General features: G+C 40.8%; 1 protein-coding gene across 2 annotated transcripts in view; it reads left to right on the top strand.

The window, feature by feature from the left end:
* Nucleotides 1-12,684, top strand: part of adgrg6 (adhesion G protein-coupled receptor G6) — a 99,126-nt gene extending 86,442 nt beyond the window's left edge. For both annotated transcript variants that reach the window (XM_036130457.1, XM_036130458.1), the window contains one exon: nucleotides 11,350-12,684. In XM_036130457.1, the coding sequence (XP_035986350.1) occupies nucleotides 11,350-11,564 (215 nt within the window). In that variant the 3' untranslated portion in view covers nucleotides 11,565-12,684. The remainder of the gene's footprint in view (nucleotides 1-11,349) is intronic.
* The last annotated feature ends 1,025 nt before the right edge of the window (nucleotides 12,685-13,709 follow it).

The raw sequence follows: 13,709 nt of genomic DNA, 5'->3' as shown, positions 1-13,709 counted from the left end.
TGCAGTTCTGATGCAGAATGAGCGCACATCTGTCCAAAAAGTGGCCGTCGTTCCTTTGATTCTTATCCAGTTTTTATAACATATGGATCAAACTATAGATGAGAAAATTCCAGATGTTATGATGCACAGAAAGAAAGGAACTTTCCCTGAAGATAAATCCTGAAGCAGCGTGGAAACCGTGCAATTAACGTCTTGACACGCTGCAAAAACAGAACTAAAAATAAGTCACATTTCCTCAGAATTAGTGCATTTGTCCTTGATTTGAGCAGGTAAATAAGATTATCTGCCAATGGAATGAATATTTTTACCCCTAAAATAAGATAATTAGATATAATGCACTTGAAATAAGCTGATGGAGATGAGTTCTTCCTATTTTAAGTGCACAAATCTTATTCCATTGGCAGATAATCTTGTGTACCTGCTCAAATAAAGTACAAATACATTCAATTCAATTCAATTACTATGTCTAACCTTATCCTTTGGGCACCATTAACTTTGATTAAATAAGTAAAATTAGCCCGAGTCGCCCTTTTACACTGCAAAAACACAACTAAAAATAAGTCAAATCTACTTGAAATTGGTGCATTTATCCTTGATTTTAGCAGGTAAATAAGATAATTTGCCAATGGAATGAGATTTTTACACTTAAAATAGGAACAACTCATCTCTATCATCTTATTTCAAATGCAGGATGTCTAATTATCTTATTTTTGGGGGTGAAAATACTCACTCCATTGGCAGATAATCTTATTTACCTGCTAAAATCAAGGATAAATGCACTAATTAAAAGAAAATTTGACTTATTTTTACTTCTGTTTTTGCAGTGTATCTCCTTTAAAATTCACAATGTGCCGCTTTAAACCCCGCCGTGAAACCTTAATGGAAACCCAGCCGTTGTTTCTTTTCCCGTTGATAAGTCAGAACGTCTGATTCCCTGTTTCCAGCCTCTAAGTTGAGTCCAGCTGCAGCTCTAAACAGGACCATTGTAGTTTTGTCTCCTTGTCCCAGGTTCTGTTGCATGTTCTCACGTGTCTCTGCCTCTGTGTCTGGTGTGTAGAAAGCTCGTCAGGCCCGTAACGTGAGGAAACGACCTGCAGAGGTAAAGCTGATGCCACGCGACCCGCTTCCGCTTTCCCAAAACGCCGCATCCCAAGGATCCGGTTCCCAGATTCCTGCTTCATGGGATCAAAAGCCCTGAATCCGCAGACGTTTTGGGAAAACGCCCCCCACCCCATACCTGCTCGGTGTGCTGTGATTGGCTGCTCGCTGTGATGTCACACGCTTTCCCAGCCCGAGACGCTTTGACGTGGGTGGCGACACCGAGCAGGAAGCGCTAACTCCACCCGCTCAGAGCGTCTCTGGCTGCAGAAACAAACGCCCACCCTGCATCTCCGCTAACGTGTGCTGTGTGGTGTGGTTTGGGTTTTTAACAACAGCTCAGTGGTGTGCTTCCAATCAGCCGGGGACTGAAAAATTAACGGCAAACGTGACGGATGTCAGACGTTGTTTTAGCGTAAATATGCGAGGACGTAATGGAGCGCCCGTCGTGGCGGATTAATCTGCCTCTGGCTGGTTCTAGGCTCATCAAACATCTGCTCTCCAAACGCCATCAGAGCTGCAGGATTCAGATCATTTGTTTCATGAGCTGCCAAAGCGTTGCACCTGCAGGGATAAACAGCCAGACTGCAGCTCTGAAATGCTGTTTCCATCCAGCACTTTAAACACCGATGACACTTTTCTCTAACTTTTGTTTTTCTTTAACTACTTTTCAATCTTTAGATCCTTTTTACAGACGATTAAGGCGCCTTCAGCCATTGCTGTGCCTCATGGGAAATGACGTTAGCCCGCCTTTATGGTGTATTTGCATGGGGACGGGCGTTACTTATAAACAAATAACCCCATAATGCACCTCTCCAGAAGGACCTTTACGACAAAAAACTGTCTGAAGGACAGTAAAACAGCACAGCAAGGTTAAATATCATAAATGAGAGGGGCTTCATGCCGATTGGTAATCCAATCAAAGTTCATATAAACGCTTGTCAGGATTAAATTATTCTGACCGTGGCAAACTGACCCGAGTGGCCATGAGCGCCCGCAAAACTGCCGGCGCTCCTGATAAAAACATTTCTGTTCGAAAAGATAAAAGATCTAAAATTGTTGCTTTAAGATAAGATAAGATAAGATAGGCTTTATTGATCTCACAATGGAGAAATTCACTCGTCACATCGGCTCATACAAGAAGGTGCAGAGTAGGAAAGGTGCATTCAGTTATATACAGTGAATCTTCATATATACAATGGATCAAAAGAATACCAAAAGAAATAGGAATGGTCATATGATGTCTTATTTACATTCATGGTGATCTATATATATATATATACAGACATGTATACATACTTATATATATATATACATCGGCTACATACATACGTACCTACGCGTATATATGTGCGTATACATACGTGCATACACTTGTACATACATACATACATACATGTGTACTGACATATGTTCAGGTGGTGATAGCAGCAGAAGTCACTACTTCAGGATTATTGCACGGGTTGTGGCCCAGTGTATTAAATAGATTATTGCACATTAGCTATTGCCGTTGTGGTTACAGTTATTTTGCAGCATTGTATAGTCTGGTAGCAGCAGGAATGAATGACATGCGGTAACATTTCAGCCATAATTAAAACATCGTATAAGTCCAGCCTGGGCGCTCAGAAGACAAAAAAAAACTCGTGTAAAACGGCTTTGTTTACTATTTTTGTTGTTTCGCAAATACAGAAGTTCTTCTTCTATGTTTTTTTTTTTATGGGGCGACGTGCCACAGAGGTTAAGGAGTTCGTTTTGCAATTTGCAGGTTGCCTCACTGACTATCTCTGTCGTTGTGTCCTTGGGCAAGACACTTCACCCACATTGCCTGCTGGCGGTGGTCAGAGGGCCCGGTGGCGCCGGTGCATGGCAGCCTCACCTCTGTTAGCCAGCCCCAGGGCAGCTTTAGCTACTAACATAGCTCACCACCGTCAGGGTGTGAATATGTGAATGACTGAACTGTAGTGTGAAGCGCTTTGGAGGTTGTCAAGACCAGTTAAAGCGCTATACAAGTACAAGCCATTTACCATTTACCATTTTTTGAGGGGAACTTTATAACTGCACTTGTCAGAGTGGTTCTATTCTGAATAAAGCCAGGTGCATATACACACAAATTATGATTAATTAATTGATTGTTTGCCCATATAAACGGTACAATCTAATTATTCGTTAAACAAGAAGCTCAGACCGAAAGGGTCCATGAAGGGGCCTTCAGTTTAGCCCCGCCCCCGACGGTAAAACAGTGCCAGCTTGTAGTGGCATCGTAGCTGAAGGAACTCTGCAGAGACACTGAAAACATCTAATTGAATAAAAGCTGCAGCATAAAATGAGAAAATCATCAGTTTTTACTTTCTAACAATGTTTGACTTTTTAATGTCTAATTTTTCAATGCCAAATCTCTTTTTCGATGTCATTGTAAGTGATTTTTCAATGTTTAATTGTTAAATGTGTGATTTTACAATGCCACGTGTCTTTTCTGCAAGCTGTCACTGTTTTAGCTCCATAGATAACTTATTTAGAATCCATCTGACTTGATTTCTGACTGAATTAGTGGCCTCTGCTGAGTTCAGCTGGACTTTAAGTGAGACCAGATGCTCTTTCCACCAGAGAAAATCCATCATTATCTAATTTTCTCTCCGGGTTTCCTCATGTGAAAGATTTTTTTTTTTTCGTTTTCATGCACAAGTGACAAATTTCACAACAGCTTATTTGGCTCCCGGTGCCACAGAACCTTTTCAGAACAATGTTGGCTGGACATGGATGCAAGTGAAGTAAGAAGATTTAATTTCTGACAGTTTGGAGCAATTTTTCAGTTTGTGCAGCTGCAGAGGATCTGATCCGTGTTTTGTCTTTAGTTTGGCTTCGACGGCACAGAACGCGGGTCCAGCTCGGGCCCGCCGCTGATTTGGCGGGCCGCGCGCTGGGCTTCCTTTTCACCGCATCCCCAGACGACAGTCAGGAATAACAGATTAACACCCAGGTCTCAGGATCCGATTCTTATCGCCAGGTGGGCTGGAGCGGGCCTTGTTTGTCCAGAACGTTCCACAAATACACAGCTGGTTCCGAGCGAGGAGAACACCGAGTCAGCACCTTTCAGGTCCAGTGAAACGGGACGCAGAGAGAAGGTTATAAAGAGGTTTTCTCCTATGCAGTGTGTCAGAAAGAAGAAAACAGGCGCTGGTCGACTTGACCTCTTGACCTTTACCTGTGGATAAGCAGTACCTGTTTGTGCCCCGCTTAAACGGGACCCGGTTCCAGTCATGCCTGTGGTGGCTGATTACTTCTCTGTGGAGACGAACCATTTCTAGGCAGAGGTCCAGTTTGTGTAATTATTCTGATTTAGATTAACTCATTATTGGATTTATCTATTAATGAGTTAATCTAAAGTTGATTGATCTTATCCAGCGACTAACGATTAATTCATAAGCGGCCATTTTCTTAAAAACCTGAGTTTCCTGTTGTATCAAGAGGGTATTTCCACATAACTTTTTTTTTAGACTAAGACTTAGACTTTTTTACAATATGCTGATTTTTAAAAGAGGTACGTCATTTTTTTTTACAGTTTATTTTGCCACTTGTATTAAATACTGACTGAATAAACCAAATTCATACATTAATAAACTTGGACATCTTAAATACAAAAAAAACTGAACAAATTAGGTTACTGAATAGAAACACATAAGTTGAATAGAATAAAATATATGAAAAACTACTAATCCACAGTGATTTTTGTCTTCATGTCTTTTTTTTATCACGTTAAAACTTTTTGCATAATTCCCTCCGTTTTTCTGTCATCACATCTTCGCCTCCTGAGCACATCAGGGAGTTCTGGTTGAGAAGCTGACTCTGCTCCGCCATGCAGCCCGGCTGAATGGGAGTTGTTTAGCTGACGTTTTAATGAGCTTGTTGAGTTTTTATGTTTAAAAACTGAACTGCATAAAGAGATTTTCGCATCCTAATTAAACAAAAGTAATCCCACACTGGACTCCATTTGGATTTCCTCATGTTGCGTCCGCTATTTCTTCTTTCTCTAACAACTACTGTGGTCGGGCACCACTTTAGAATGACTGGCAGTGCCCCCTGCTGGATGGCAGCCGTATTAGTACACTGAAGGAAGATCTAAGTGAACATTATCAGTTAGATAAAACAAACTTTAATCTAATTAACTATTAATCTATAAGTAATCGATTAATAGTAATAAAACAGAGGGAGCTGATTGGCTGTGGAGGAAATGAGCCAATATACTTCTTTAATTTATAATATGTAGATAATATAAACTTTATCATCCCCAAAGGGGGACATTTTTTCGTTTCAGCGGTCTGACGTGTTAAAGGTCCGGCTCTGGTAACGTAATTTTATCAAGGATAAATAAATAATAGGTAAAATAATGAATAATCGTGAATTCAAATTAGTGAAATCTACCAGTAATATGGTACAGAGGAAGTTTTATATCATTTAAAGAAATACTCCCTATAATAAAAAAAATTTAGAATAAATTGAAAAAAGTCAGAGAAAAATATATAAATAAAAACTTTGGATAAGATAAACGAGGTGAGAAATAATTTTCTGTATTGTGTCTAATGATGCCAGTAGCCTAAATGGTCATCTAGAAGTTTGCTTGTGTGATGCTTATTATTATTATTATTATTATTTTATTTTTTATTTTTGCTACACACATTTCTTAATCCAGTGTAATCGATTAATTTCTCTCCTCTGATCACTAGGGGCACATTTGTACGTGTGTGTCTGTGTTTTTTTTTTTTTTTTTTTGTACAGCGTCACATCCAGCCACAGGGTCAATCACAGCTCCTCACTAAGATAAAATTTATGTCGTCTCCTTCTGAATCACTCCAAAGCTAAAACTCCTGGTTATGACGTTTCAGGCTTAAAAAAGGCGTAAACCTTTGTTGCAGTTGTCTGTGGATGGATGAGGATTATTTTTTTCTTTGCTCTAACAACGGTTTTGCTGGTTGTTGGGGAATCTTAGATTGGATCGATCCATATTATGAGGAAGAGGTTTTCTCTTTTAGCTAAATTATGGGACAATCGGGAGAAAATGCTTGTAATGGCTAACTGTCTGCTGCTCTATACATTGACAGTGAGCTATAACAGAGTCACTCATAGAGTTTGGCCAACGCTTTAATGTAACGACGTGTTGGCTGATCTATGCATCCTCTGCTCAGTGAGGCCTGTTACTGGTTCCAGATGGACGGGAGTGACAGGAGACCTCCACGGTTCTGACGACGTTGGGCCGGTTCACACAGGTCCACATATTAAACCTCATAAACAACAGAGGAGCTCACAGGAATAACGTCCAACGCTTTTGGAAGTAACACCTGATTAACTTCCAGGAATGACCAGAGAAACTTTCCAATCTGTCGTTTTGTTGGCGCCGTTCGGAGCGAGAACGTCTCCAGAAGACTTGCAGACCAGCAGCCATGGGACCCAATGAAAAGCTCTGCCTGTTATTGTACAACTTTAATCAAGCTTTTTCCAGCCTTCCTGCCTGTCTGTTCAGTCTTATGTCAGCTCGTTGGCTCATCTAACAATAAAACAGCGCCGGGTCCAGGTTAGGCCTCTTCCCTCGCTGTTGTCCCGCCTAAAGCAGGGACGGTCTGTTCGCATCTGATTAAAGACACGCTCTGTTGCACCTTTGCTTTTATATCTGAGGGGGCAAAGTTATGTGTTTTTTGTTTGTTTTTGTCTTAAAATCCTGGTTGCTATTTATTGTCGTCCTAAAAAGAAAAAGCCAAATTCAACACACCTTTGGTTTCCTTGTTTTGTGACGGCCGTAGCACAGCCTGTGACGATAAAACAGCCGTTTTATAACTCATTATCCTGTTCATCTGCCTCAAAACGTTTCCCTTTCAGGCAGAAAAGGTTTTGTTTTAATTATGATCAAATAAAGCAAAAGCAAATGTAGAAGTACTCAATGGACACGTTCTACTAAAAGTCACTACAACTGGACAAAAACCAGTTGAAATGGTTAATTAAACGTACTTTCTATGTTTAAACGGCTCTACTGCCTTCGATTTATTGAGATTGATGGAAACAACAACTTCTGAGATTCCCTAACGGCCTTTAAAGCTAATGGGAAGAAGGCCGTTTGTTGCGGCGTCGACTACAACAGCGTTGCGTCGGCATATCTTTAAACACAAACTCTCTTCACGTCTTCATATGTCTGGAATATCTCCGTATTTTCTTTGCAGACACCAAACATTGGCGTTTCACAGACGCAGCGCTCTGTGGAGAGAATATACTCAACGGCCGCTTAACGAGGTCAACCCTGCTAGTACCGGGTTGGACACCCTTAATCTGATAGAAGGGCCTTTGTTTTATAAGGTACAATGTTGGATTAGGATTATCCTGCACCAACAAGCCACCAGAATACACCAAAATAATAGATTTTTATGAAAGATGTACATTCAGAGATACTCAATAGTGTATCTTTTGTCTCCAAGTTGTCCCCCTTCAGACATTAGCTCTACTGTAGCACAGAGATTCAGTATTTCCTCCAACACCGTTCTCACCAGTCACCACTTTATAATCCAATAAAATAAAAATTGCTTCCGATTTTCTGATTCGGACCTTTTAGCTCGTTTTAACTGGGTGTGACATTAATCACCCGTTTGAGCTCGGAGAGGACCTTGTTTAAGAATGGTGGAGCTCTTCCTGCCATGCCAAGGAAGCCTTTTTCTCCCCAGCAGGACTCTGATGAAGGCTAAATTCCTGCATGACGGCGTCACGCTGGCAGTGCAGGAGGTCCGGCTCGTACAAAATGTGCTTTATTTGGCCCGAGGGGTATAGGTTGAGTACGACCGCTTTGGCACCTGGAAACCTCTTAGGGCGGCTGGTGTTGGTCCAGCGTGCATTTACTTAGCATTATTAGCATAAACTCAGGATTCAGACTGACATGTCTAACAAGGACAGGGAGAGGAGTTAAAAAAAGGACTGGGCGGACATTCACCCTGTAATGGTGCTGACTTTGGCACCTGGCCTCCTGTTTATGCATGTATCCAACCACAACTTCTTGACTGGCTTCATGGTTCCCGGAGGATGTTTTGGATGGTTTCAGACCGCAGGAACTATTCAATGCTCAACAGCTAATGCAACCGTCACAGAGACTAAAACACACAAACAATCCCTGAATAGTGAGGAAGCCTCTGCAGGCAAGAAGACTCAACCAGAGGAGTCACCTAAAAGGGAAATTCACTCATTTAGCCTTCCCAGTCTTAAACGCCTCGGTGCTCTGGGGGTCTTTGGCTCCTTACAACCACTATTAAGCATTTCCCTCATGGATAAACCTCACATACACAAGTTCACTCTCACAAACACCTACAGGTGCTTACAGACTCACTTCTATACAGAAAACCACTTTAGTTGTCACTTTATACATGTGGTATTAGATAGATAGATAGATAGATAGATAGATAGATAGATAGATAGATAGATAGATTTTATTACAGACTCAAGGTCCAAATTACAAAAACTAATAAAATAATATTAATTAATTCTGTATATTTTTCAGTGATGGTATCAGGGTGTTGGTTGTTTGTACCTGTAATACTTTATCGTCTGTTTTTTCTTTTCTTTTTATATCTCTTTTTGCAGGTGTAGAAGCAGACTCAGAGGATGCTATATCACTCTCTCCCTTTCCTCTCCTCTTTCTCTTTCACCTTTTCTCCCATTTATCACTTTGTTTTATCTCTTTTACCTGTTTCAGTGTCCATTGAACATAAAATAGTCCCAGAATAAAATCCAATAAAGCTTTTTGCGAACGTATCAAGCGGAGCTCTATGGTGAAAGCAGTTCCACTTATGGAACTAAATCTGTTGGTCTCTCTTTGGCATTAAGACATCAATTCTTAATGTTACACTGCCAGACAGGACGATTTAGAAGAAATAAAAGATTTTAGATCATTTAGAGCTAAACGGTACCAGCTTTTAATCGTCACGTTTGTGACGCGAGCAGGGAATTTGACTTCAGGGATCCCATTATGTTGGACATGCAGATCAAGTTAAGAACATAGATTAATTGAGAACTTTGCTTTTTCTTAATCTCCCGCTCCATTTAGCGCTCTGTCTCCACCTGAGGTAGAAACAGAGCGATATCACCCTTTTTGTGAATGAAGCTGTGCCCAAAAATGAGAGAACCAGATATTGGAACTTGTATAAAACTTTTTCACATCATGAAATGATCTGTGGAATCTGTTGGCGATGCAGCGAAATGCTAAACATTAGGATTCAGCCTTTGGATTTGTTTTGAATCAACACATAAGTTTGATGACGGGTTCAGTTTTTCTTATCAGGCGCAGGATGTTTGGTGTTCTTTGCAGAGCTGTTAAATCATTGCCGGTTATGTTTGACGGTATAAATAGTCTGTCAGACTCTGTGTAGGCTGCTTTAACGTGGCACTCTCATCCCGGCTGGAGCTCCGAACATTCTTCAGACAGAACGAAGCTCTTTACGTTTTCACAAGGATTAAAGGAGGCTGTTCCAAAACATCTTCGCCGTGTTTTTACTGGCGCATTGATCAGAACTGTGCAGCAGAGTGAATTTATCCCTCTGGCTCTCTATGTGGATGATGTACACCCGTCTTCTGTTTCCCCTCCTGTCCTGAGGGTCTGAGGTATGACTACACCCCCCCCCCCCCCCCCCCCCCCACCACCACCCCCACCCCCGCCTCGGCACACGTGCTGGGAACTAGAAAATGAAAAGCAAATAAGAACGTGGCTGCCGTTGTGAAGCTCTGACAGGACACAGGCTTGTTTCATCTGCTGGCTGCAACGGTTTTCAGGGTTGAACGCTTCTGGAAGCAGGAGGGTTTCAAACCAACAAACATCATTTACATGAGAAATTTAACAAACAAAAAAACACCCATGGCAGCAGGACAAAGAGAACTGATTGACAGTGAGTCAGTTATCAAATGGCAGCTTCTCAGTTTGGTTTAACGAGTCAAACAAAGAGCTTTGAACAACATGTCAGAGCAGGTGTGATGATTAAAAAATATGATTTAGCTTTTCCGTCTGTGACTCCATGTCGGGATCATCATGGCCCACAAGCACAACTACATTCTATCCCTACTTGCTTTTATTCCTATATTTTAATCATGTAAAGCACTTTGCATTGTCTCTGTACTGAATTGTGCTACATAAATAAATTTGCCTTGCCTTGCCTTGCCAAAGACGGACCTTAAAAACATTCGTCTTTTTATACAGGCTTCTTCAGGACAGCACTAATGAGGGTCTTTCAGACCAAAAATAAGTAAAATGTTTATGCAATGAGCGCATTTGTCTTTAATTTGAGCAGCAAGTTTAAATGATCTGCAGATTTTTGCATCTCAATCATCTTATTTCACGTAAATATATCTAATTATCTTATTTTAGGGGCTGAAATACTCATTCCATTGCTAGATAATCCTATTTAGCTACTCAAGTTAAGGACAAATGCACTCATTTCAGGAACCTTTTACTTACTTTTAGCTCCTTTTTGCAGAGTGGGAGTCCTGCTGGCCTAGTTGTGCGATGGTGAAGCCTTTCTAGTATTTCTTTATTATTTTTTGTCTGCTGTACCCTTTGGTTTCTGATCCACAGTCTATGTGTGTGGCGTTTGCCTCAGACGGTTTTCTGCTTTTCCTCCCACGACGCCAAAAACAAACGTATCTGTGGTTTAGTATCTGGTGGTTCTTAGCCGTCAGACGTCAGAGAGTCCAGGGCGTCTGCCGTCTTCGCCCCGTAGAAAGCAGGTGACAACACGTCTGCTCAGCTTCTCTCCAGTTCCCCCCGTTGGTTTTTAGATGGAGGAAAAGACGAAGCCTACTTTCCTGAGGACTCTTGACTGAGACCGTGACAGCGGTTTGAGGTATTTGGTGTTTTCTTGAATAACAAAGCGAGTGCAGACCCCTTTTCCTGCTGGATTTAGGGGTCTGTGCCGGTCTGCAGGGCGGCGCTCGGCATCATCGCCCATCTTTGCTGAGATGCACAGAGGTTCTGTTTCTTTTAGACATCCTGGCCTCACATTCCTCTTCTCTCTGCTTCTGTTGACTTTGAAAGATGTGGTGCAGGTTTTAATGTCATTTAAACCCCCCGTGTGTTGTTGTTTTTTTTCATGTGTGGTAACATGTTGTCTTAATTAAAGCTGTAAAACTTTTTTTAGTCGTAATAACTCTGGGAATTAGAGTCGCAGCGTTGATTTAAGCGGTTCTGCGTTCCTGCTTTGCGCCCCACGCTCAACATGTTCTCGTCTCGTTCTGCAGAAAAACGTTTCTCCAACCAGACCGGCCCCAAGTGCGTCTCCTCGACCTCTTCCGACGCAGAGCCCAACTCCTCTTCCTCCTCCTCTTCCTCCTCCTCCATCCTCCCCGTCAGCCAGATGATTGACAAGGTGAAAGGCTACTGCTCCACACGCACCGACAACTTCTACAAGAACATCATCCTGTCCGACAGCTTCACCAACTGCACCCGGCTCTAGACCCGCCTTCTCGGCCCCTGGGACACCTTTTCTTGTCCGGTTGTGGTTTTTCTAAATATTCCCGACGCTTTTTGGAACCTGGGATTTTTTTCTCTTTCTGGAACATCGTCAAGCATCTAAGATGTCTTCGTTGCTGATACCCAGAGAAGGTTGTCTTGATTTTAAGGAGCTTGAAAATCTTTGTAAATCTGACCCAGGACGTCTTTCCGCCGTCTTCTTATGCACCTAAAGGGAAATGTTGGGTTATTATGTTTTTTTTTGTGTGTTATATATGTTTGTTTGTAGTTTTTGTAGAAGTAGCAGGAGTTTAAAATGTGGAAATTCTTTGAATCAAGAACTTTGTTCGAGTTCAGCTCATTAAAACTAAAGCAGCGCCATTAAAAGCTAGTCCTGTCCTCCAGATTTCTATAAATTATAAAATAATTGAAGTTTTACTTCAATTTCAAGAATTCTTTTTAGCCAGAGAAAAAACAGGTGGAGCAATTTATTTGTTAAGAAATCGATAGTTAGAAGCGATCAGCGCACACAGTTGGAAACTACAACAGAACGATGGGTTCTGGGTTATAAAGGAACCTGGGTCCATTTTCTTGTTTAATTGGTTAAAAAAAAGGTAAATACATTTACTTTGGGGTTTTATTTAGTCACACTAAGAAACAATAGCTATGTACATAAACTGTGCTGTGAAAAAGTCTTTTGCTGTTTTTCTTTTCAACGCCAAAAGTTTTAGATCATCCATAAAATATTAACATCAGACGAAGATGTTCTGATTAAACACAAAAGTCTTCCAGTTATGATTTGATTTATTAATGAGACTAAAAGCTGTCCAAACCAACCTGGCCGTGTGTGAAATGGTAATCTCCTCTTTTTTTAATCCTGAATTAACTGTAAGCGTCCACTAAAGGAGAAAACAGCAAAGGACAGAGAACCGGAACGTTCTGCAGCGGCCTAGTCAAAGTTCGGACTTCAAAGGTGGGACTTCATGCTGGAAAACCCTCCAGTGCGGCTGAAATTAAGTAATTCAGCAAAGTTTTTGTTGTTATGGAGCAAAAAGCACCACTTTTTTTATATTTTTGTCTGATATTAATACTTTTTGATGATCTCAAACATTTAGGTGTGATTTTAAAAAAAAAAAGCAAAAGAGAAGAATTTATAAAGGGAAGTCAGTTTTAAAGGGCTCTATATTTGTCTTAAAATAAACATCAGACAGAAGGATTATTTTCTATCCAGTAGTTTGCAGTTGGGTCCTCTTTATGCAGCTTTGGGCTTCCAGTTTTCACAACATTTAGGGTATTTCCAGGTGTTTATTGCTGAGGGACTTTCATCAAGGAGGCTTCACATAGACGGGACCCCGGATTCAATCTGAATATGGTCATAAATTAAATAGCCTGTCAGTTTTCCACTCATATATTCCACACAACCAGCTGAAAATAAGCAATAAATAAGTAAGAAGACTGTTAATCATGCAAACAAATGTCAAAAGGCAGAAAGCGAAGCAACACTAGCTTTGTGTTCTGCACTAGTTTTACTGTTGCAGCTTTAATTCAGAACAAAACTGTTCTGTACTAATAAAATGGCATATTTACGCATTTATTTAAATTATTTAGGCTGTAAACACTGGCTAGATATCCCATAAATCACCAGAATACGTTTGGACCACCAGGTAAACTCGCTGAGAGGCCAGCACCGCTCAGGTCGGATGAGGGAATATTTTCATCACTTTAATGCTCTGTTCACTGCAAAAACGGAATTAGAAGTAAGTAAAAATGTTCTTAAAATTTGTGTGTTTGTCCTTGATTTGAGCTGGTAAATAAGATGATTTGTCAATGGAATAAGATTTTTGCACTTAAAATAGGAAAAATTCATCTCAATCATCTTATTTCAAGTGCAGGATGTCTAATGATCTTATTTTAGGGGTAAAAATACTAATTCCATTGGCAGATAAGCTTATTTACCTGCTCAAATCAAGGACAAATACACTAACTTTAAGAACAATTTTACTTATTTTTAGATCCGTTTTTGCAGTGTTTATACATGATTCCATGCACAGAATAAGCTAGAAAGAGCAAAACATTGCAACAGTTGTCCCACTGATTTAGCCTCCACCTCCGTTCAGCACCAATTAGATGGCTTGTTTAGTGTGAATTA

The sequence above is a fragment of the Fundulus heteroclitus genome, unplaced genomic scaffold (genome assembly GCF_011125445.2).
Source record: "Fundulus heteroclitus isolate FHET01 unplaced genomic scaffold, MU-UCD_Fhet_4.1 scaffold_36, whole genome shotgun sequence".
Lineage (NCBI taxonomy): Eukaryota > Metazoa > Chordata > Actinopteri > Cyprinodontiformes > Fundulidae > Fundulus > Fundulus heteroclitus.
This window is presented reverse-complemented; position numbering and strand designations above follow the sequence as displayed.